Source organism: Oryzias latipes, chromosome 7 (genome assembly GCF_053564925.1).
Source record: "Oryzias latipes strain Hd-rR chromosome 7, Olatipes_Hd-rR_3.1".
Taxonomy (NCBI): domain Eukaryota; kingdom Metazoa; phylum Chordata; class Actinopteri; order Beloniformes; family Adrianichthyidae; genus Oryzias; species Oryzias latipes.
The window spans coordinates 12,736,039-12,761,359 of record NC_136243.1 but is presented as its reverse complement, the minus strand read 5'-3'; the positions used below and the strand labels follow the sequence as shown (position 1 = coordinate 12,761,359).

The following is a 25,321-nucleotide window of genomic DNA, read 5'->3' as shown; positions in this document are numbered from 1 at the left end:
TGCTGGGTGTGAAGCTTGGTGAAACATTCTCCCTTTCAGCTTCAGCTGAGCTTGTCATTGGTCGTGGGGAAGCTGTAGACAGTGGAGCCCGCGTAGGAACAACAATCATACTTTCTGTGGAAAAACTTGTCACATAATCAACGTCCTCATCCTCAGCGCCATCATCCTCCTCACTCCCAGAAGAGACTGCCTCCATCTCCCAGCTGAAATTGAAAACCGGTTCAGCTCCACATCCAACTGGTGGGAAGGCACCTTTGTTCTTTGCTGGGATTGGGTCCTCGCATTTGTCCCCAGGAAGTTTTTCTTCTCTTAACATCAAAACAGGACAGTCAGAGTGGTGCAGGCAGAGACGATACATCACAACGAATGACTTATTCCCAGGTCACCTTGTCATCTTTGCCCTCCCTGTGGCAAAGATTTCCCAGCCAGATAAGGTGTCTTCATAAATGCCACATTTACATTTATGACCTAGAAAATACTCTCCATCTGTGCGCAGACAGATAAACACCTCGCAACGTCACTACCAGCAAAGCACAAAGCCGAAGCAGAGAGTGTTCATACCAACACAAGGTAAAAGGACAGAAAAAGAAAGACCTAATTTAAGTTGTCAGTGGAAAAACAATTTTCAAAATCCGAAAGATGACAGTGTTTTCCAGTAAAGTTGCCTTTTCCACAACTATGACATGACAAACGGCCTTACATTTTCCAAATCAAATAATCTCCCCATGGCATGGAAAAAACAGGGCACAATACAAAACTCTGGGATTAAACTTGCTTGCATAATTCTTCAATCTCCCATCCCTCCTTTGACGTAACTCATTCCAAGCTGCAGTGAAAAGCATGAGAGATGGAAACCACAGACATGCCTGGATACATTTCCTTATGAATAAAGCCAATTGGTGCTTATACCAGCCCCCACTGCAAGCCAGCCAGCCCCACACACTGAGCACAGTCAGACCACTGAAAGAAAAAAAGAGGGGGAAAAAACAGAGGGCAACATTGCCTACCTTTCACAGCGCCGACCAGTGAATCCAGGGGGGCAGTTGTCACAGGTTGGCTGACCATCAGAATGCATATAACAAGTGGATGAGAATCTGTGCAAAAAGAAAAATAAATGACCACGTTTAATGGCAGTAAACTTATTAGTTCAAAAAATAGGTTGTAGTAGTTTGAAGTCAATACTAAAATAAGACATAAACTTACTGGTTGGCAGGGGTGGTTCCAGGGCAGGGGCAGGGTTGGCAGGCCTGGGGGTCTCCCGTGAGAGGGTTTCCATAGTAACCATTTTGACAACGCTCACATCTTTGCCCATCAGTGTTATGAAGACATTGCTTCAGAAGACAAAAAAAGAAGTATGTGCAACTACTAATGTCAAACACGTGTTTCCACTGGATCAGTCGAAAATACAATTTATTTTTGCCTGAAAGATCAAAGCCACCTTTTATGCTAGCAAAGACTACAGAGTAAGGAAAGAAGCTTGTGACCTACCAGACACCTGCCAGTCTCCGGGTCACAGCTGCTGGAATGGCCATTGCAGTCACACCTCTCACAGGTTCCCAGGTAAATGCCAGAGCGGGTTCGTGAGTAGCCTACTTCGCATTCCTGCATTTTCCAGCATGGAAAAAACAAAAAAGGAAAAAACTTAAGTGACTGCAAGGCACTTTTGTTTTGATACAAAAAAAAACGTAGACTAAGTGCCGTCAAGAACAAATACTGGATCAAATATGTGTGGCAGACACTGATTTATGCTAACGGGCGAATTTAGTTGATTAGCAAGCTCGGTTTTTGCTAGTTAGCAAAGTGGAAATGTGTAAGCGTAGAAGTAATGGCTTTGAGAAGGTTAGCTAAACCAGCACTTTCGAATGGTAATTTAACCCATGGTGTTCACACTGTACTGTTGATACCCGATACTAGCGCTTGTCCGTCACCTACAGTTGGTACAGACTTTGTGTGAAATGTCGAAGTGATGCAAATCACGCAAATATTTCACCAGGCTTTTTCTTTCAAAGCTCTATTCCAATATATGAAAGACTTGGTGTCATAGAACTCAAATGATTAATTTTTCTTCCACAACCAAATTTTAAACGGTTGGTACTTCCCTGAACTAAAAAGGTCACCATCCATACGTCACAACCAAATCCGAGTTTGGTCAAATGTCAACCTGGTTTAACTCTTAACACTCGTATGGCTGATCAATTTTTACATAGAGTCTGAAAATGGTCGTCGAAACTTGCCTAGCGACATGTGAACACAAGTTTTGAACACGGAAGCCCGAAATGCGCTAAAACGTTCGTTTACATAGACTTATTATTGAAGTGGTTGCTTGAAAGTGCATTGTCAATGGCAGTTGAACGTAGCCTAACAGGTCGCTTTATCCTTCAGGGGGAAAGCCTAGGTTTAGAAGTTAGGTTTACATTTTGGTGAAGAATATGGCAACAGTTACAAATTAGTTTTGTATTAAATGTGGTGAAGTAAGAAGAGAAAGGTACAAATCAAATGTTATTTAGAAAGAAAGTAAAGTCAAGGATGTTACCAAAGATGCTACTTCCTTCTAGGTTAGTGCAGTTCCGGTTTGAGCAATGTCCCCCCCCTCAACAAACAGCAGTTAATACTGCGTGACATTTACAGGGTGTGGTGGGGGTGGGGTTTTGGTTGGTCTGTTCTCAAGATTGCAGTGTGAAAGCAAACCAGGTGTGAAAAATGAAAGGTGTGGAAATTTATTTACTTTTTCTAAACGATCAAACCCAGTGAGCCGGACTATCAAAGCATGAACGTATCCATAAGTAAGGTTTTAGACTAACATCGTGGTGCAGCTGTTTTACAGCAAATGTTCTCCCTACAACGTAAAGCTCTTCCATTAGAATGTGCTTTACAAGTTAAAACACAATAAAACTTAACCACCTTCTCCTTTATTTGCCTACTTCAAAACACCCTCAGAAACAGCTATAAGGGCTTTCCACGAAAGAACCACAGAGGAAGAAAATTACTCTGACAGATAGATCCTCAGCCTACATTTTCCTTTAATATATATAAGAAGAACTGAGCTGAAAAAAACCTAAATGAGATTTTGCTTTTTACCTTTTATACAATTAACTCAGGGTTAATTTGCAACTAAGGATCCCTAACCCATGGTGACATCAGTGTAACATAAAAATATAAATATCAGTGGTCCTTTTGGTTTGTGGTATATTCTACATCATTTAATTTTTAAGGATAAAATGTGTCAGGGTTCTTATGTGTTAACAAAATGGGAGAGAAAAATTAAAAGACAACAACAACAATATCTAATCTTTATAATTAGAATTTAAAGAACAAACGCCAAAAGAAATGAGAAAAAAGCCCAGTGTCAAAAATAACTCTGAAGTCAATGTTAGCAATTTGGTCGTCTCTTAAATTGGAATTTATCGGTTTCTTTAAAAGTAAGCACTATTGTCATCACCCTTTTATAACATTTAATGTAAAGGCCATGTAGCACAGCCACTACTTACATTTTGTGCATTTTCCATGTATGACATTTTGGTCTTCCGTGACACATGAGTGATATACGTAATTCATTTGTGTGTCTTGCATTTGTCATTTGTCCATGTGCGCAGATGTCCGTTGAGGATTTCTGCTGACGGGTCCTCACGGAAATTTGGTATTTAGCTGTTTTAAATTTGTGGTTGCTAATGCCGTTTTTAACGTATTTTATACAGTTTATACTCAATTATTATATCTCACGGAGTTGTGCATGATTTTTGCGATACGCATTCTCAAATTTGTGTCTTTCCATGACTGTTCCACAGATGTCTCATGGACTTTTCACACAGGTGAAAGTACACAACTTTTCTCAATTTTTCCACTTATGTTCATGTAGGATCAATGTGCATCCGTGCAGTATGGGCAAAATGTATGTAGTGGCTGTGTGACACGGCCTTCAGTGCATGTACCTGGCAAGATGGCCCTCTGTATCCCAGAGGGCAGGCGCACTCTTCCACCTCCAGAGCCACCTCGTTACCTGTAGAGTGAGGAACGGCAATGTCCATCTGGACATCTGAAATACTGTCAGGAACACATGAAAAGAGAAAAAGGAAAAAATACTTATTTTGCTTTTTTACTAAGAAACATGAAGGACTGGTTAATTAGGAGATTTCACAATACCTGCTTTCAGCCAGGTTGTCTGCATAGGTGGCCCTAATCATGAACACATCAACGTCAGCCAGAGCCATCAGCAAGTGCTCCCGTGTGCACGGCTGCCCATCCGAGCGACGCCAAGCTGACTGTTTGCAACGGAAAAGCAGAAGTTTAGCAGGTAAACATCAGATGTGTAGCCATACGACTCTCTTAACCGTTCAAACTCATACCTCTCGGAAGGTTACAGTTACTGTTTGTGCTACACGTGGGATCAGCTTTATCGGATGGTAGTATTCCAGGAGGATATCGTTTCCTTGGAGAACCACATCTGGCTGATTGTCGACACTCTGTGAGCGCTGGAAAGGCTCAAAGCGGACTGTGTAATGAAGTTCCCCGCCATAGGCAGTCACCTGCCAACAACAAACAGGGTCATCTCAACAGCTGAATGGTGGAAAGGCATTTCACCCCATCCTGCTGAGAGAGGAGTCACAAGACACACATGCTGGGCCTGATTGTGAACTCAAAGCCGTGTGGATAAGTGGAGCCTCTTCACCCGACAACATGCTGAGGCAGGTCCGAGCAAAACACAAAAACGAAAAAAAAAAGCCTGGCACTTGACAGATTGTATTTTCCTTTCTTCACTTCCTCTCACCTTATCTCCTCTGAAGCTCTCAGGCAGATTCCAGTAGTAGATGTCGTCAGGGAGACTCGTGAAGAAGCGGTAGACAATCTCAGAAGGGCCCCTCTGGGAGATACCCTCAGAGATAGTGTTGGTGTTGGCCCTGTTCGACAGGGAGAACAGCTGGCCGTTCACACCTCCTCGCACCTGAGACACAGACAATAGGCACCTTCACAAAAATGGCAAAAGGAAGAAATGCCGATCAACGGTTTGATTTTGTTTTGTGCTTTTACAATGAGGCTTCAAATTCGTCATTTCATGCTACATCCTGTCGTCATCATCGTTTGAATGTACTCTTTTCTTCCTGCAAGGATTCCAAATCAGAAACAGGTGTCTCGGAGGACTTTTTGCCCTTCTTAAACTAAAAAACAACAAAGATCATCTTCATTTTTTTTTTTTACTGACATGTGCTCTCCAGCATTTCACATAAAATGCACATCAGAAAGAAACTGAGCATCAACTAAAGGCTGGTGGATGGACAATCATTTATTCTTTAATGAAGACTTTTCTTCACTCACCTGGAAGAAACCTCTGAATATTTTTTGCAAAGTAATTTTTTTAAATCCCTCATCTGTTTTTTTCACTAAAGGAAGTCATTAGAAAATAACGCCCCCATCCCACGCTCAAAAAGATCTCATGTCCTCTCTGTAAAACTGTTCTGCAGATACAGCAGAGATGCTCACAGGTCACTCTTTAAGATTTAGCCAAGTCTCTGTACTGAAAAGCTAAAACAGGTGTTCTATTTTCACAATTTGACATCAAAACTTAAAATCTTCTCATTCTTTTTATTTCCATTTTTAAGTTCATAGTTTAAAGCCGTAGTCATTTGCACCCATATGGAGGGTTGACTTGAACGGGTACTGCAGATTTTTGGGTTGTTTGGGCTAATGGGGGGTCATAGAGAAGAGTAGCTGCATCTTAAAGGGAGGTCAGGTGTGTCTTAAAGTTTACTTGAGGTTCATGCGGCCACTACAAGGGACATTATGAAATCGGATCGTATGATTGTTTAGCATGTGGTAAGTGTATTGTGGAGTATTTGTAAGGATAATGTAAGTTGCACGGACTAATGATGTGACGTGATGCTGTCGTACGCTGTCCTTACGCCACACTCTAGTCATTAGTAAGGTACTGCTTCTTTAGTGACCTCGTGCAAATGCTGCATGCACTGGGTGTGCGGGTGCATTTCATCTACTTCATCATTACTTTTGCTGGTTGAATAATTCTTTGTAGAAAAAAAAATGTATGAACATTTTTGCCTTACGTGCTAACTCAGCGACCTATGACTATGATCTTTCCTGCAGGCCACCTGCGTATAGGTTTGCACATTTTTTTGCCTTCAGACAGCCCGTATCCAACCGTGAGGGCAGTTGTGACTAAGACCAAAATTATGTGATTTTGACTTTTATTGCTATGTAAAGCACTTTGAGTGTTTACATGGAAATGCTATGAAATTACAACTGGTTGATTGACTGAGCAAATATTTGGGGAAATGTTTATGATTTTCACCAACAAAACACCAAAAAAACAATATCTCAAAGGTCAAGTCAAGTCCTTGTCCCTGTCCACAACAGTTCAATGCGACTTAAATTCAAGTCACAACTCTGAGTTGCCAAACCTGGAATACTGGGACAAGTCCATTCCTATGAAACAACATGATTAGAAAAAGGAGTAAGGACAGGCAGAGTAAAAAAGGGATTAAGAAGAGATTCAATGGAACTGAAAACCAGATTCAACATATAGACTGCTCCTTTAAGCAGTCTTTGCTTGGCATCCCACCTGATCTCTCCTCCAAGTGGAGCTGGCGCATGTTTTGCTGACACCCATGCAGAAGCAGGAGAGGCAGCCTTGGGGGTTGGCCTGAGACAGATGGAAGAAGCCTGGCTTACACTCGTCACACGAAGCGCCTGCCACGTTGTTCTGCAATGCACAAACAGAATCAAGCACATATGTATACCATCTGCGGGGAACGCCTGCGGTTCCCCGTCTTAGAGAAATGGTTGCATCCATACCTTGCAGCTGCAGGGCCTGCTGCTGGAGCTGACAGTTCCCCTGTTATCGCACTTAGAACTTTCTGCAGGGGGAGTGAAACAAAGAAAAGCTGACAAGTGGAGAGGAAAGTGTACCTGGGAGATCTACACATACTAGAACAGTGACCACATGTGACAAAACCTACTGGTAATCATTAAACCGGCTCAGAAAGGAGCTTCTGTTCATTTAATCATACTCTAAAAACCCCAAGTGTTTGAGAAGAAAAACTCACGTGAAACACATTTCCCATTTGGTAGGAGGGGGTTACCCTGGTAACCAGGTGCACACCTGGAATAGATTTTAGAAAATGGTGCATATTTTTGTTAGTAACATTCAATGTGGCATTGCAGTTCTTCCCACTGTCATAGAGGCCCTGACATCTTTATGCTCACTTTTCACAGCGTCTTCCGGTGTATCCAGGCCTGCATGCGTCACACGTGGCCTGCTGGTCGATGTCCAGGAAACAGGTGTCAGAAAACCTGGGAAGTTCGACAAAAGGGAGGAATCCTGAGCAACAGAATGAGGATTTATGTTGTCGGGAAATGAATTATGTGCAGAATGCATAAGCGCCCAGGGTTTTTGTCCGTGTTTTCATATATATTTGTTCATGTTGTAGTCAACAGCCTTACCGACGTGAGGTCTCCGGGTACGGACAGGGACATGGCTTGCAGTCATCAGGGCGACCCCGACCTGGGTCACCAAAGTAGCCGGGGCGACACTTCTCACACTGAGGGCCTTCTGTGTTGTGCTGGCAGCTCTGTGTGGGCGAGAGCACACAGCTCGTTCTGTTACAATGAAGTTCAAAACATCTGAAAATGAAGGCGTTGAGATTTCTGAGACTACAGTCTATTCTTTTCTCATTTTTTCCACCATAAAGTCTCTCATGTGTTAGCAACCATCTTTTTTACATCATTGTTTGCCACAATAAATAAGATAGTTCAAACTGGTAGACTTTTTTTTCCACTAAAGAAGTTAACATTAGCACAAACATGCTAAAGGAGAATTATACATTTTTGGACAGTCGGACACTTCAAGCTAATTTCATTTTAATTTTAACAGAAAAAAATTATCAAACTCCTGTTTTTCTGCAAGAGTTATGTTTAACAAGCCGAAAGGGACAAGATATAAAGCATTAGAGATATTTGCTCCAACATTATAGCTATTTATGAAGTCCTTCACTATTCTCTAAAAGACTGTATAGTGTGGGAAAGTCCAGTGCCATGGATTTCAATGCAACTCAGAAAAATGTATTTATATATATATATATATATATATATGTGAGTGTGTGTTTTATAAATCCCAAATACTTATTTGCAGAATTAAATTCCAAATAAATAGGAACATTTTACAAAAAAACTATTTATGAAAACTATTATGAATCCTATTTATGAATCCACAGGGTTCTGATGATGACAGCTTGGATGACTCATACAAAGTAATGTAAAAAAAATTGTTTAACCTTTGTGCTATCCTATGACCCCACCTTTATATTAACGTGTTATCCCTACCATGACAAAGGTGGATAAAGTTGAAGAGGATTTCATGTAATCCATGGATACCAGTGAAGATTACAGATTATTGAAGAAAAAAGGTTCAGCGCACCGTCTTGTGGGGTCTAGATGACCCAACTCCCAATGTTAAAGTGCCTAGGATAGCACACTGGTTTTTCGCAAAGACGTCTGGGAAAATTCTACAGCACTTGATCTATTAATTGTAGATTCGGACAGCACTACAAAGTGGTAAACGCACTATATAGTTCACTATGTAGTGAGTAGTGAAGGAATTCGGACACAGCCCCTAAACAACCCCTACAAAATGGTGAAAATGCCATATAGGGCACAAAGTATTGTGAAGCAAGTAATAGGGAATTCAGACATAACCTACAGATCTCTAAGGACCACAGGAAGAAATGGATTACAGTGATTTAAATTTTGGCAGAAGGACCATTTTTCAAACAAGGCATTTCAATGTTATGCATTTTTTCTTTACAGCTTACAGAAACTGGACTTTTTTTCAAATTTGTACGCTGTTTATCCTTGAAATTGGTTTAATCTTTGCCAGGTCTAGATTAACCTCACAGACATCAAAACATCTCCTGTTATATGCTGCCGTACTGTAAAATTGTTCCATTTCTCATTTATTTGCCACAGACTACCCAGCCAAGTGGACCCTACCAAGCAGTTTCCGCTGATGGGATCACAGTCTGTGGCATGTCCATTGCAGTTACACCCTGCACAGGTGCCAAGATAAAGGCCACCAGGGACACGCTCGAAACCGGAGGAACAAATTTCACAAGACAGGCCCGTGTATCCTGCAGGACATCTGGAAACGAGAAACATAAGCATCATTGTGCAGGGTTATAATCTACTACCAAGAGGCAAGTAATATCATGAATAGGAAACAGCTGGAGGAGGAAAAGCCACAGAAGCAGAAACACCATCAACATGCCATAAACAAACGCACATTACCATTATTTGTTCTCACTTTTCTGATATAAAATCCCCTCCAACCCTCAATAAATAAATATAGATATTTACTATTGTGTGGTTGTTTATACAAATAAGTATCCAACCTTTAAGGAATGTAGACAAAAGTAATGGACAGTTTTTGAGAAGGAAGTTCTGTTTTCTCTCCTCACCTGCATTCTTCCACATCCCTAGCAGGACCTAGTGAGATGAACTCTGTGGTGGTGGTCTCCATGACAATGTCACTGAGTGCCACACTGACCATGTGGTTGTCGTAGATGGTGCGGATGCTGATGGAATCCAGGTTAGCCAAAGTCATCATCAGCTCGCCACGGCTCACGGGTTGTCCGTTCGAGTGCTGCCAGTTGTCCTGAAAGGTTGAGAGGCAGATAGATTGACCGGCTGTGTGATCAATCTGTCTCTCCATTTGTGGTTGATACAAAGCCTCTGACAGAACTTGGTCTTACTTCAGTGAATCGGATCTCTTTCTGGTTGACCACATTGGCTGGGGTGCTTTGGCCTCTGCGGTACACAAGCCGGCGTCCGTTTCCAACCAGAATGACATCTGGCCTCTCCACAGACTCAGACAGACCTCGAGCCAAGGTGTAACGCACCTTAAATTTTAGGGTTCCTCCGTAGGAATCAATCTAAAAATGTATTGATTGGTATTAAGGGTTATACTTAGTCTTTCAAAACAGACAATATAAATCATTACTATATTTACTTTGTTCCCCAGGAACTGGCGAGGCAAAGTCCAAAAGGAGTCAAGGTTGAGGAAACGCCGTGATAAGTCAACGAGTTGGAACTCCTCCATCTCTGGCTTAATGAGGAGCTGGGTGGAGGAGAGCGGGGGAGTGCTGGGCCTGGAGGGGTAGCTGACGTTCACTCCTGTAGGCAAATCATAGCTCTCTCAGTCCTCAAGGTCAGGGCCACAAATACCTTTCGAGTATGGAGCTCATTTTTTGCCTTTGAAGTCTTCCTCATCAGTGAAGCGCAGTCTGATCTGGTCACGGTAGCGCCCAGCGCTTTTGCAGTTCTTGGAAATTCCAGCGCAGAAGCAGGGCACACAGCGGTCGTTCACACTGAAGGTACCATCAGGGCAGTTGCCTGAAAGGGTGCGGGATGGGGGGGTTCAGCTACAGCCCGTGTTGGTGATCCCGAAAGGCTTGTACCTATTGATAGTGGTAAATACCTGGGATTGGGTTTGATACCAGGGTTAACACTCCATCTGGGACCCCGAACACCAGGCCTTTAGCATTGATGGCCTCGCATGTGTACGCCCCCTGGTCCGACTCCTTCACATCACGGATCGTGAGGGTGCCAAAACCATTTTTATTGTTCATGGAAACCCTGGGGAATGAAAGAGATTCATTTTGACTTGGTAAACTGGCCTCTGACTTTCACAGACTGGGAGAAGAAAAAAATCCTTAGAATTCCACTGTAATTGTCTAACCGCACACACACCAGGACGAACTCACACTGATTGCTCTGCAACCACAGCGCATCACAGCTTTCTCGCTAATTAAAATCACAAGGCTAGTTCAGACACAAGCCAGAGTTTAAACATGCACAGCTGCAAACAGACATTAACATTTAAAAAAAATGAAGCTTTTGGTCTGCAGCATTGACTACACAAACCCAGAGGAATCATGGGAAATAGGCTCTGTGGATACATTGATCCCAATATAGCAGCTGAATTCCTTCCCAAAGGAGAGCAATCCACAATATTTCTTTATACTAAACAATTTTTACAGCTTCAAAGACTTTCCAGAAGATTAAATGTACAGTGTTCCCTAGCTATATCACTGTTCACCTTTTGTCTGTATTTCACAGATTTTTTCAGTGCAATTTCACTTTTTTGTTTTTGCTTTTGCAGCACATTGTGTTCTGCATCCTGATTGGTGATAGACCTTGTCAATTAGTCTCCTCCGTGCTATGTCTTCTGTACAGAATACATTTCAGCTTTCAAGAGAAAAGTGTATGAAGTGTGTAGTGAGGTGGTTTACAGCTCTTAAAACATTTGTAATCCAACTTCAACAAAGGGAACAACAGAGGGAACAATGCTCTAACTATCAGACAACTGAAGGACAATATCAGTTTGATCGACAGTCAGAGATTATTATTGATAGATTATTCCAAGCTGGTTCATAAACAATCAGAATTCATTTATTTTCTTTTTCTCTCAAAATCTGCACTCATAAGCAAAATGTTAAAGGGTTTTTCAGAGCAGAGTTGCTTTATGTTCTATAAGATTTCTTGTATGTTTGTCATTATTTGACCTTTTCCTGTGCTTATTATAAAAAAAACCCTCATATAATCCTTACTCATTATCAAACTTTACTATAATGCTACATTCTCACTGGACTCGCAACGCACGTTCGAACAACCACTTTGAAGGAAAGGTCTATCTAAACATGCATACATGGGTGTTTCTGGCCGTTAAGACAATTTTCTGTCTATTAGTACAAAAAGTGTGTCCATTGAACATGCATTTTGCAGATGAACTTTGACCGATCGGGGACTCGGATTTGGTTATGACCTTAATTCACAGAACCATTAAAAAATTGATCATGGAGGAGAGAAATTATTGATTGCTCCCTGGCGGAATTGTATAACACCAAGTCTTTCAGATATCGGAAAAGAGCAGTAAAAAAAAGCCTGGAGCATAATTTGCAAGATATGCACCACTTTGACATTTCGCACCAAGCTTTTTCCAACTCTAGTGCCAACTCATGTGCTAGAATTGGGTAGCAACAGTCCAGTGTGAACAGCATCTGCTAAATGTCTTTTCAAAACTGCGTGTTTAGCTCATCCTACAACGCATGTGACATGCGCAGTGTGACAATAGCAAAAAACTGGTGCATCCCTGACAATTGGGCCTGAAAAGAGCTTGATGATGGTGCGATTAACATATGGTACAGAAGATATGCCCCCAAGGACCGTGTTTAAGAGAAAAAAAAAACTCTGAAACACTTTAACAAAATTTGGGCGGATTTTTGATACGTTAAGCCAAATATAAGAAAATCAACTCACCTGCCACTCACAGGAATGTGTCCCCAGTTGAGTCTCCAGGTGATCATTGGGGTTGGAACGCCAACAGCCCGACAGGTGAACATAACAGTTGAGCCCCGTACAGCCTGGATGGACTCCTCTGGTGGGGTTGTTACAGTGGGAGGGGCTAAAAAGTGTCAAATGGATATTAGAGAAAAACAAGACATCTATTCATGCACAAATAAGAGCCGCTAAGTGAGTACATTTTGGCTACCCGGCTAAGAAACATAAATGCCTGACACCTAACTCCCAAGTATGGATGGAGAATTTCCTTCAAGTTCTCACGAATGAGTCTATCAGAAAAAGATGTTTCTCACTCAACAGATGTTTGACAAGAGCTGTGGCTAATCTGTCACAGCATGCGTGCCAAAAAAAAAGACTGAAATGTTCATGAGAGAAAACAAAGATCCAGCTGCTGGAGTGGGACTTACTGCAGCCGTACTCGTCAGAGCGATCAGCACAGTCCGGCTCTTCGTCGCACTGGTAACTAGCTGGGATGCACTTGCGATCACTGACGCATTCAAAGTGCTTAGATGCGCACTGCTCTTCAGGGCCTTTGGTAGCTGCAGTGATGAATAGATAGAAACAGAAAGACACGTCTGATATTTTGGGACGGCGATTTGGGAAACAAGTTGTCAGATAGGGTTGTCTTATTGGTAATCATAAACAACAACGTAACAGCTCACAAAAATGAGCACTTTCAGCATGTCAGTGAAAAAAAACCCTTTATTTTTTAAAATACAGATGGAAATTGTTGTTTCAGCTCATGGAAAGAACAGAGTTCAGACTTACGACAGTCCATTTCATCAGAATTATCCTCGCAGTCATTGTCACCATCGCAGCGCCAAAGCTTGAGGGCGCAGCGGCCATTTTTACACCTAAACTCATTTGGCTCACAAGGTGATGGAGTGCCTAAAAAGCATGCAAAGCTGTTCAGGTAATATAGGTACAAATTTTGAGGGCAGGAAAAACAATACTTTTCTTGGTGAATAAAAACCCAGCTAAACTACAATTCCCAGTGCCCCACCCCTTCACATTTGGTAACATTGAAAAGCCCCAAATGTCTTCTGTAGATACCAAAATGAGGTAATTCAGTAGTATCCAGTGGTCAGGAGGTATTCAGGTTTAGAAATGTCCTTTACAGAGGACACATTTGCATTGCTGTAGCTGGTAGGGTATGGGCTTTTTTTGCAGGTACCTTGATCTTGTTAATTTAACCAAAAAAAAAGTATTGGTTAATAAAATACCACATACCAAAAAGTGTACTTATTTTGGCTTTTGGTTGTTGAAATATTTTCATGGATTTGAATTTAAATTTCTGTAATTGAAACACTCTTTCTGTAACATGAATGACCATATCAAATCCAACTAAGAATTTGTTAATCTTTGCGAAAGTTCAGATGTTTGTTTTCGTGGGCGAAATGCAGACATGCTGCCAAGGCCGGCTCTAGGTTGACGTCATGAAATGGGCGACACTCACACCGACTGAAAGCCGGTGCCTCAGATCCAGTAGTCTTCCTTCCAGGTAGGAAAATTAGCTGGGAAAATAACTAATTTTTCATTTAAAAGTTGATATTTAGTGTTCCAAAGGTAATATATTATCATGTATTTGGATATAGTTTACGCTGAAGGGCTTAAGAATAGCATGATAAAGGCCTTTTAATTCTCTGTTAATACAGAACAGGCATGTTCAAAGTCCGGCCTGTGGACCAAGTGCGGCCTACGTTCAAATTTTTACTGGCCCACATGCCTTTGTCATAAAATCAGTAATATCTGGCCCCTAGCACTTTCTAAAAACTGTGAATATGTTATTGATTGTGATTGGTTAAATTACATTATAACTGTTGTAATCCTCTGGCAACTACCTGTAGCTACTTGACCTTACATAACCTTTAAAAACAGTACAGACCAAAAGTTTGGACACACCTTCCCATTAATTTGAATAAGAAGGTGTGTCCAAACTTTTGGTCTGTACTGTAATTTAAATTTAGACCTTTTCATAGGAACACAGATTCGTCTAAAGAATTTTTCCAGACAGACTTTTTCTTTTATTTAGGTAAAAATGCATTTAGAGATACCTTTGTTCTATGTGAAAAAAATGAAAAGTATCCCATTTCTTTTATATTTAATTTTATTAAAAGGGTTCAAAGAGTGCTTTGCCTTGATAGATTTTCTTTTAAAAATTTACTTTTAATAGTTTTTAAATAAAGAATTCATCTTCGACGAGAAATCTTAGCACAAAAAGTATGAATATTTGAATTTGGGGGATTTTAGTATCTTTGTTTGTGTTAAAATTCCATGGTGAAAAGTCTTGTTTGTTTCCTTGTTTAAATGTGGCACCATTTAAAAAGGAAATAAACTGGCTTCCCAACTGTGTAGGATTTAATGCCAAGAAGCTTTATCACAGCAAATAAATAAATCACCAAACACAAATGGCTCTCTGCTGTGTTTAATTGAACTTTCACTCAAGTGCATTCAATAGAAGACTACATATCTTGTGCAACTTCTTACCACATCTGAATTCATCGCTTCCATCTGCACAGTCCCGTTCTCCATCACAGATGTAGTCACGAGAGATACACTCCCCACTCTGGCATGTGGCCTGATCCGCTCTGCAGCGTAAAGGTGGAGCGGGGGGCAAAACTTTCATGGGAGGGACTGTGATTGGTGCAGGTGTTGTATAGACTGGAGCGATAAAACCTAGAAGGAAAGAGGTTGATTATTAGCAAGACAGAAAAAAGAAATGGATTGCTTTAATGGAACTTAGGCAGCAAGCTACAAAACTAGAGGATAATCATAATGGCCGCTTACCACAGGTCTCCTCGTCGCTCAAGTCCCGGCAATCAGCTCTGTTGTCACACTTGTAATTCAACGGGATGCACGTTCCATCACCACACCTGAACTCATTTGCCATGCAGGGTCTTATGATGGGAACAACTATATATATAAAGGGAGGGAAGGTACATTTTCAAGGATTATACACATGGAAGAAAATGACCCTTCAGCCTTGTTTCCACTGAGCAGTACGGTATTTTGAGCTTTTCCATTTTAAAATGGACCCGAGCAAAATAATTCCATTTTTGGGGCCCTGTTGGTTGTAGGTCCATTGAAAAATGGAACGGACCAGTTAGGGTGGAGCTATACTGTCGTCACACGATAAAATCCGTTGAGTGGCGGAAGGTCAAGGTCACCGCCTGCAATCTCCTCTTGAACAACACTAAATGCTTTGTATGTGCAAGTACCAAAAGTCAAGCAAAAAAACTTAGCTGTTCAATGACCTCCAATGTTGTTGCTGATAGCTTTGCTTTTGCTGTAGTAGTCGCACTACTATGACGCAAAGCTACGCAATCGGTTTAAACCCTGCATGCGCCATGACGGTCCAACTTTGAGTGGAAACGCTCACCTGAATTGCCTGGACCATTCCAAACTGGACCAGACCGTACCACTCAGTGGAAACGAGGTTTTAATGTTTCAACGCAAAAACAACAACAACACAAGGAATGAAAAAAAAAATGCAACCAAAACAAATAGCGACTCACATATATTGCAGTAACTTTATAATTCAATGGGTGATTTACAAGAACAACCTCAAAAAAGATAAAAAATACAAAGTAAATAGCTTTCAAGTCTGCTCAGAGTCCCAATGGTTTGGATGGTTGTAGACCCAGATCAAAACCTTTCTTGTATCTCCAGACCTCTTTAAAACAACTGACTGCACACTTATGAAAAGGCTTGTTTGGACAGCTAAAAGACTGTGAACTGACTTCATTGGTCACAAGTCAGTTGTTTGTTTCCTGGTACAGAATATGTAATAATGCATTTTACTTTAATACCAATGATGTAATCCTATTTGTCATAGCTTTGAATTTATTTAGGTTCAATAGTCTGTCATGGTGTTAGACAGGACTCTGGATTCAGAACGATTATGTTTTCCAGTTACATTATCCAGATATTGAAAATAGAAATATGGAGACAAACACACATTTATAGTGTGTTCTAGATAGAATGACACTTCCTCTATTCCATATGCACTCTATGTGTTAGCCTATGTTTTCTTTTTTAAAGACTTAATTGGTCCAAATTGAAAGCTAGTCCTCCAATTGGGCTTTCTGTGCATAACTTTATAAATAATAACCTGTTCTTAGTTTTTAATACGATACAAAATCCCTGCTTAGCTAAATGCAAAAAACTTTGCGGAACCACTGTGACTTTCTGTTCTGTTCTACTTGTGCAGGTGCTCTAAAACTGAAAATTAAAACCAATACAAAAGTCATGTAATCAATAAAAATTCTGGTAATGTAACATTTTAAGGTAAGGGAGCATACTTTTGAATAAGTTAAGATTATAAAAAACATGATAACAAAAAATATAACAAAAAATCCACCTACATTAAGTTTAAAAATAGATTACCGGTAAATGTATTCAAATCCCAACTAACCAGGCAGTACCACAAAACCAAAACAGCATACAAACATCAAGGAAAGACATATGGGGACACTGAATGTTTTCACATGAGGATACTAGATACTAGAGCACACATGAAAAATTCAAGACTATAAGGCTAATGATGCCCCTTCAAGTGAAAATGGAATCAGTTTAATAGTGAAGTCAGACCTTGAATTAATGATACTCCTTATTTGTTTGAGCTTCAAGAGCTTCAAAAGCTGCAAGAGCTTCAAAAGCTTCACGTTTTGGTATGCTGATTCATAATACCAGCTATGCCGCTTTCAATTTAAATACAAATTTGTCTAGCTGTACAATGACTTTTCAAGTTGTGTGCCCCACATGTGTTTCTGCTGTTTCTTGTCACCTTAACCACCCAAAAAGTTTTCTTGCCCACCCCTTGATTTGAGCAAAAGTAAACATGTACAGTGGTCCCTCCTTTATTGTAAAGCAGCCAGCTTTATTTTTATTTTTTTACAAATGTTTTGAAGCTGTAAAACTCCTCACCAGACACTTTATTTACTTTTCTCAGACAGAGATAAAAATGTTCATGCTTTTCTCTGTTGCTTAAACTCTCAAAGTTAAAATCTTTGTAGAAAATAAGTTTAGTATGATACCAAAGATCATCTTTGAAAGCTGAACAGAGTCTGTACAGGAGAGACTGCACAGAGGTGGATGATTGACATTGGTCTAAAGCCAATCAAAAATAAAGCAAATTTACATTAAATAAAAATCTGCATAACTGTGAGGCCACCATGGCTGACAGCGAGGGACGACTGTAATGCATTTTGGCCAGACTCATTGAGGAGGCAGATCTTTTTTGTAGCGGTCCTTTTCCCCACTGTACTTTTGATCACTCAAGCAAGGTAGGAAACACAAAACAAACACAATCATTGATAGGAAATCCATCCTACGAGTAAAGATAAAGCTGAACTCATATGCTTGCCATGCTTCTTTTAGAGGCTGTGGTTTATATTGCAGCACTCCAGGTCACAATCATGCCATGCATAGGCCTTTCTCTGGCAACAGTCCATCAGAAACGTCGATGCCATGTCCATGCAAAACATTCGCAGACAGCATAACAGTTGCTTATATGAATTTCAGAATCAAATTTCATCACAAGAGAAATATTTAAATGCTTTTGAAAAATATTCATTTGTTCTACAGTTTCTACAGTGCAGCCAGCAAAGTTTACCATCCAGCAGGCATGGAACAGTACAAACCTGGCTCTGCTATGGGTTCCACTGAAGGCATTGCTTAAAGGACAAACCAGAGATGATGTTGAGGAAGATTCTCAGATTTCTGAAGGACTTTCATTTGATGTGAGAACATAAGGTTAGGTTTCCTTCGGTCTCAGATTCTCACCTTTTCCAAGACGCCTGAATTGAAAGCCCCTGACTGAGGTGACGTAGGACGCAATGGAGCCATCCTCTACCACGTTATAAAGCACACTGCGGATCAATTCTTCATTGTCATAATTGGTGCCTACGTCCAATTCCACAAAAACATCAACTCCATCCTCTCTTGTCACTTTTCTGCAAAAAGCACAAGAAAGTTTGGGTGAGGTTTAAGCTGACATGCAAAACTGAAACTCTCCAAACAGCTAGGTTTTTTTTGGATGGACTAAGTAATTGCTAATGCATTACTGACACCTGATCCCCATCATGCATGGTTTGAAATGTCACCTGGAAATAATTATTTGTTTGGGTTAAGTTCTTACTTGATGTGGACTACGCTGACTGACTGGACACCTTGAATCTTGTTGTACTCTGACTCCAGCTGTGGGGAAAAAAACAAACAAATCTGGATTTTCAGACAAGGCCATTTATCTGTATACCAGTGAGCTCAATTTCAGCATACTGTCAATGACATACCGTGTCCATTACGGCCTCCGAAATCTCTTCAAACTGAGTAGATGATGGGTCCTGGAGTGCAGGGCTGAAGACCAAAGAGTTGGTGAAGTTGACAAAAGCTCTGAAATAAACTTGAAAAACAAAAAAAAAGAGAGGGAGGCTGAATAAAATTCCAGAATCTACAGTCTGTCAGTGCTATATAGGACTGTTTGACTTCTGTGGTTCTTTGACTAAATATTTAACTGGGTACAGATGGATAAATTCGGCCATGGCTTTAATGAAAACCCCTTACAAAAGAATAGGTTAAAAAACTCTTGCTTGGCCCCCACAGAAACAGGTACTACTGTCGGACTATTCATTGGATTTCTTCAGTTTACGGGCTTAACCAAACCCTAACTATTGTCAGTTAATGGCTAATACAAACTTAACACCACCTTCGTTGACATGTCTACTTAGGGGTTTAATGCTGACCTGGTTTAAATGCTGGTTAGAGATAGAGCCTTGCTTGGAACTGGTTCATGGATTCTTTCAGCAAAGCACCAACTCCAGGCTCTTAAGAACTGGTTTTTAACAGGTGCCAAGTTATTGCTGGTCTGGAGTGTGGAACCAGTTGATGTGGGTCACACAGGTGTTTGGAGGCTTGGTTTTCTTGCCAAGAAGGTGTAAACCCCACACCCTCTTCAATGAATAGTATACACCAAAGATGCCCCGGATGTTGGGCCGCAGACTTGATCAAAATTGGATTTTGCGTAACAAACAGGGATCGAATATTTGCTTACTTTCGTCATGGCTGGGTGGATGGGTTGGCGGATGGATGGATGGATGGATAGATCTTTGGCCTTGGTCTGTTTTGGGTTTAAACATGTTGCCAAATTTTCCATTTTGTTTTTCAAATTTTGAATTTGTTTTTTTCCATTCATTTTAAGATGATCCTACTTGACCTCATAGGTTATCTTTCAAACTCTAATATTATTCTTCTAACTGTGTTTGTCTATTAAGCCAAATAACTATACATGTGAGAAAGTAGACTATCACAGGGCCAATTGTTTTTTATTAAGTGTTGCATTGAAGGGCAGAACAGTGTCACCAATGTAAATAGCATTTAAACATTACAGATGCCTTGAAATTGAGCAAAGAGTTAAGCTTTCAAAAGCAGACAAACTTGTCATCTCTGCAACTTTGCTCCTATTTTTCTGTTTTCCAGTGAGGAGAGGGGCATATTTCTCTTTAAAAGCAGTAAAATAACATTGAATATTTGTTCCGGAGCTGTTCCCTCTGGTTCCACAGCTGTAAAAACATCGGGGAGGTAGTGTCTAAAAACAGGCTCTTCCAATGGGTTTAAAAAACAATCAAGCATGCTAGCAGAGTAACAGGTGCACAGTGCACCAGTAGCCTTCGAAAGGATTTGTCTATTCTTTGAGGTGGTGCAGATACTTAGGTTTGGGATGAAGTGGATGTCTTTAGGTAAAGTGTGCATCTATGTCCTCACCAGTGCCCTGAACACGCTCAAGGTTTAACGCTTTTCTACAGCCTTTGGTTCCATCCTAAGTAACTAGGTGTTGGAACTACAGGTTTTTTCTGCCAGTTCCTTGCCACCAAATGAAGGGGTAAAATGTATCCACATATGTATCTCTACAATTTCAGTCATTTGCTGGAGCGTTCTAGTATGAAAGAAACCTTCTTTTCCAATTCCTAAAGCCTTAGTCACAACTTCCCTTTATGGGAGGATATGGGCAAACCTGTATGCCATTTTCTATGCCATTTTTGGTCTACGGGTGTACTGCAAACACAGGTTGTAATGAACCCTTAGACAAAATGTAAGGCTAAGTAATGGTGAAGTAGATGTGATGCAGGCATGTCATACAGATTCTTTCCTTTTCTAACCCCCACCCCCCCCACCCCCCCCATCCTCTGCAAGGCGCGTGTTAGTGCTGTTCAAGGGCTCCTTGCCTAAAAATGAGGAAATTAGGCAATATAGAGTGTAGTTTGTGCGTGTATCCTACGCCCATTCTTTGGACACTTGTGTATCAAGTGCACACCCCATGCATGAATAATTTGGAATTTACAGTCAGTAAGAGTGTGGCCTAAAAACACTGTGTTACAGCATCGCATGGACGTCATAAGTGCAAGAAACTTGCATTATCCTTACAACTATTTTAAGAAACGCTGACCACACGCACAACAATCGTCCATTCCAGCCTCGAGTCTCAAGAGAGCTGCAAGACACACCTGCGCTCCCCTTAAGATGTGACTGCTCCTCTTTAAAACCCTCCATGGGGCCCGACAACTCAAAAACGTGCACAGGTCAACCCTTCTATGAGTGCATGTGACTGAGGCTTTAACTTAAGTTTAGCATCAACTGTTTCTAAAGTTGTGCCCATCTTTTCATTACAGTCTTTAGCCAATCATTTTTTCCACTCTACTTATAGATGACCTGTGCAATGATTAACTTTATATCTAACTCATTACAAACAAAATCTCAGTCATTATAATTCCACTGACAGAAGCTGAGTCCACAAAAGCTAAAATAGTCCGTACCCTCGGGTCCTTGATTCTAACACGTCTGCAAAACCTTTAGAGACTGAGTTTCCAGGCTATGAAGTCTGACTGGCACTGTAGAATGAGGAAGGAAGTTATTATTTGTCTTCTTTAACCCAGAGAGATGCCAAATGTTGAGCCAAAAGCAGGGAATCCTGTTCCACGTGGACCTCTGCTGAGGCTCGGGAGCGAAGCCTTTATGCCCAAATATGTGCAAAACAGTCAATTTGCACATGCACTGTAACATCAAGAAGCTAAAAGCAACAAACACATGCACCCACCACATTAGTGTACGTCTACGTATGCTCACTGTTTCCATGCACGACAAAGAAAACGTTTTTTCTGCCAAAGTTAACAGCTGCACTTAAAGAAACTATAATCAACTTCTTAAATCTTGCTTCCAGCTTCACAATGCAGTGCTGGACTCTGACGAGTGCTTTTGTTGTGTTTGATTGATTGTATTCTTACTCTCATTCTCTTAAATACTTTGTGTGTTGTGTTGTGCTGCTGGCTCTGACCTGCCAAGGAGCTTAAGATCTGCATTGGCTTCCATATTTACATACGTATATTATATTTAATATTATTATGGGTTGTCCCTTTACCAACAAAGAAACATAAATGTATAAAGGTTTCAAACTGATTTTCCAAAAATAGAAATTGTTCTGAAAAGTCGCAAAGGGGGAGTGGAAATATTAGTGTTTCTGGTTTCTATCTAAAATATTATTGCAGTTTAACAGTAAAACGTGTCCCCTTTAATCGTTTCAAAGTAAAAGCAGTCTCATCTGACTGATTACCTGGATGCTAAAAACTTGCTTGAGATCAGAAAGGAAATATTCAATAATTTTGTAATTTTTCCAACACAAATGACTGGCTTTTACATAAACTGCTAAGTAAATTTGAGTCAGCTGTTTTCAGCATCAGATTTGGGATTAATCTCTTCAATAACTGAAGACTGCAGGCCAGTGTCCTCACTGCTACTTTTGATAGGTGATAACTTCAAGCAGACTGCGTCCCGCTTTGTTGAACTTGATTCAATACAAAAGCACTTTGTTCACGCCTGAAGGGAAACTAAATAGTGGCATCAGTGTGTTAGTCAATAAAACATCCCTAACTCACTTAGAGAGACATTTTGGACAGCAGCTGCCTCAGGTAAGGGAGATGTGCTGGTTGGTGTTGGAGCAGAGCTGAAAAAAATGACTAAGGCACCATTGTTGTGATGGAATGTCCATTATTCTATACATATCCATTATTCTTTGTGTTTCATTCAACATTTATGTATGCAGAATTAGCTGCATGGGCTTTGCACCTATCCCATAAGTCACTTAAATCAATCCCCTAGACCAGTGTTTTTCAACCTTTTTTGAGCCACGGCACACTTTAACCTTGACAAAAGTCCCGCGGCACACCAGCATCAAAAAAAAAAAAAAAAGGAGAAACTCATAGTCTGTATTGATCTACAGCTCCTCCACAATCTCACAAGCATTTTTGTGACATTTGTGGCAGAAAAAGCTGGAAGCTGCAGCTGTTTTTTTCTAAAAGATGTAATAAAAGTTGAGTTAAAATACTTAAAACTGTTTGATTTGTGTTCGTTGTTGTTTCAAGACGTTAAGAGGAGAGACTCATCGTGCCCCGAGATGCTGTCACTTTAACCCAATGCATCATGGGACATGTAGTGCAAAAATCCACCGAACGCAGAAAGACTAGCGTCTCTAAGCTTCATTGTTTTGTTCACTTGTTTCACGGTCTGATACCGGATTCTGTGGAAAGCTACACCGCTAAAGACGAGTTTCAGCTGGTATTTTTGTTGGAACTGAGAGACTTATGAGCAGATCAGAACAAGGAAGTGAAGAAGTGTTTTTAGATCAGTTAATGAGGGCAATTTCCCACGGCACACTGGTTGAAAAACACTGCCCTAGTCTACAGGGATGACTGTAGTGCAGGGGTGGAGCGATCAACCTCTAATTGGAGGATTACAAGTTCCATTTCCGTCTTGCCTGTCCATGTCTCGAAGTGTCCTTGGGCAAGACAATGAACCTGGAGGTTGAAGGTTGGTGCCATGTGTCAATGTGTGCACAGGCGAAGTAGGTTATCACTGAAACATTTAGCCCTTCACCAGGGATAGGAAACCGTTGTATAGGTGTGCAACTTTTACCATTTACCAGCACAAGTAGCTCTTTATCAGTTTCATGGAGTCAAAGGTTCTGATGTTGCCAAACCAACAGGTGACTGAGTTGCTCTAAAATATAACATTCCAAGTGCAGCAATCCAGTCGTCTACCTTTTTTACAATTATCTTTTATACATTTGCACTCTTATTTTTAAGAAAAGCATGACATCAGGTACACACTTGTGCTACAAAATATTTTTCCCTGTATTATCTCCATATTTGCTTTATATTTGCCAGAAATCCACATGCATCTAACGATTTACGTTTAAAACTTTTCATTTTCAATCTTCCAGGTTGATTTGCAAGTACTTGATATAAAAAACGGATGAAATACTTAATATTTCTGTTGCTAAGGTGGCAAATCATAAAAAAATGCCAATGAGTTATCAGTAAGAGGATACCAAGTTTAAGCTCTTAAATTAATTTTCAGTTATATTTTATGGTTCAATTTTATGTTTTCTTCCACATAAAATTATGAACTTCTGATGTCTGGGAGTATTGTGAACTTTTGTTTGTGTTTTTCAATAATATTTCTTAGATTCTTGGTTTGGAAGCTACGGACACGTGACCTACATTCACATATGTACTATACGCCATGGTGTTCACACTGGACAAGCAGGGAGGGCTTTCTTCTTTTTTTGCTGTTTACTAGCACATGTACACAACCTACAGTTGGAAGAGATTATGTGGGAAATGTAAAAGTGGTGCAAATCTGGTGAATCTTGCTCCAGCCTTTTTCTTTTAGCTCCATTCAGATATTTGAAAAAGCTTGGCGTCATATGATTCTGGATGAGATTTTTTAATATCTTTTAAGTGATCGGTGAAAATTCCACCTGTTTTGACTTTCAACACGTGTTTATTGGCCACGTGTTTTGTATGTACAGCCTGAAAATGGTCTCAAAAATGTGCATAGCAACTTGTGAATGCCCGAGTTTTTCCCCGAATTGACTTTTCATTAGAAGTGGTCGCTTGAACAAGAGGGCGGTTTGAAGGTAGCTTCACTATTAGATAGAAACCCCATAAACCTAACTGTGAAACCACTAGAGTCTGAGATGCATTAAATATTGGTCCGGGGTTGTCCAGCTCAAACTGTTTTTAGTTTTACAGGAAATACTGGTAAGGAAAGCTTTCATTTTTTGGCAGCGTAAGAGTGAGGTGAAGACTCAGTTAAATTTGTTTACTGGAAGCTTCCTCTGCCACTTTTTAACCATAGCTTTTGTTGGACTAATTGAATGTTGTCCTAGAGAACAAGCAAGATAAAAGGGAACTCATCAAAGCATCTTCCTTGACCCTCACATAATCTAATCATTTGCGTGGGTGCCCGCTGCTCAGTCGACAGCGGCTTGGGTCTACACTTGAGTTTGCTGCAGCCGCACAGCCAGTTTGATTGCCTCCCGCCTGAGATCCTCCGATTAGAGCAGTGGGTTGCGCCCTTCTCCTAATGGGTGGCTATTTTGCCCCTTTTTGCACGCCTTGTTTCCAGCAAAGGGAAATCCCCTTTTTGACTCCCTCTACTATCAAAGTAATGAAGCTCACCAAACAGTGGGAGGGGAAGAAAGGGCTGGAAAAAGTAGCATTCCATTCTTTTAATTTACAAACTATAAAAGAACTATGGCAGCTTTGTGCAACGGGCCCCTCTGAACACACAGCAGCCAATGCAGAAAACAAAGAAATGATTGAGCTGCAAGTTGAGTGTAGTCTAAAGACGGGCCACTTTGGGTTTGACCTTCAATCTGCAAAGGCAGTACCCACAGCCCTCGTTGGGCCGTTTAAAGGGCCGGAATATAACATTTACAAGGCTAAAGCCACACATCAGTATCTTAGCTCGTCTTATTCGATCTCATCTTCATCTCCCCAAAGCTCTGAATAATAAATTCATCTGCCAGCTGCTTCTTTCTTAGCCTAACTCATGCAGACAGGATCCTTGCCACTTAACCCTCCTGCTGGTGATCAGCCAAAAAGCTCAGTCTCCATGTCTGCTCCGT

At 40.7% G+C, this 25,321-nt stretch overlaps 1 protein-coding gene across 22 annotated transcripts in view; it reads right to left on the bottom strand.

The window, feature by feature from the left end:
- hspg2 (heparan sulfate proteoglycan 2) overlaps positions 1-25,321 on the bottom strand; it is a 130,433-nt gene that overhangs the window by 56,188 nt on the left and 48,924 nt on the right. For 19 of the 22 annotated variants that reach the window (XM_023956855.2, XM_023956856.2, XM_023956859.2 and 16 more), the window contains 27 exons: positions 18,654-18,763; positions 18,500-18,558; positions 18,145-18,314; positions 18,003-18,035; positions 15,148-15,273; positions 14,848-15,036; positions 13,129-13,248; positions 12,768-12,899; positions 12,319-12,463; positions 10,478-10,635; positions 10,252-10,392; positions 10,010-10,173; positions 9,753-9,932; positions 9,459-9,655; positions 8,995-9,142; positions 7,450-7,577; positions 7,213-7,299; positions 7,053-7,108; positions 6,802-6,863; positions 6,569-6,709; positions 4,766-4,939; positions 4,344-4,523; positions 4,141-4,259; positions 3,930-4,041; positions 1,489-1,602; positions 1,204-1,331; positions 1,008-1,094 (listed from right to left, as the gene is read on the bottom strand). In XM_023956855.2, the coding sequence (XP_023812623.1) occupies positions 1,008-1,094; positions 1,204-1,331; positions 1,489-1,602; positions 3,930-4,041; positions 4,141-4,259; positions 4,344-4,523; positions 4,766-4,939; positions 6,569-6,709; positions 6,802-6,863; positions 7,053-7,108; positions 7,213-7,299; positions 7,450-7,577; positions 8,995-9,142; positions 9,459-9,655; positions 9,753-9,932; positions 10,010-10,173; positions 10,252-10,392; positions 10,478-10,635; positions 12,319-12,463; positions 12,768-12,899; positions 13,129-13,248; positions 14,848-15,036; positions 15,148-15,273; positions 18,003-18,035; positions 18,145-18,314; positions 18,500-18,558; positions 18,654-18,763 (3,460 nt within the window). The remainder of the gene's footprint in view (positions 1-1,007; positions 1,095-1,203; positions 1,332-1,488; positions 1,603-3,929; positions 4,042-4,140; positions 4,260-4,343; positions 4,524-4,765; positions 4,940-6,568; positions 6,710-6,801; positions 6,864-7,052; positions 7,109-7,212; positions 7,300-7,449; positions 7,578-8,994; positions 9,143-9,458; positions 9,656-9,752; positions 9,933-10,009; positions 10,174-10,251; positions 10,393-10,477; positions 10,636-12,318; positions 12,464-12,767; positions 12,900-13,128; positions 13,249-14,847; positions 15,037-15,147; positions 15,274-18,002; positions 18,036-18,144; positions 18,315-18,499; positions 18,559-18,653; positions 18,764-25,321) is intronic. The other 3 variants (XM_023956854.2, XM_078950236.1, XM_078950226.1) reach the window with 1 other exon arrangement.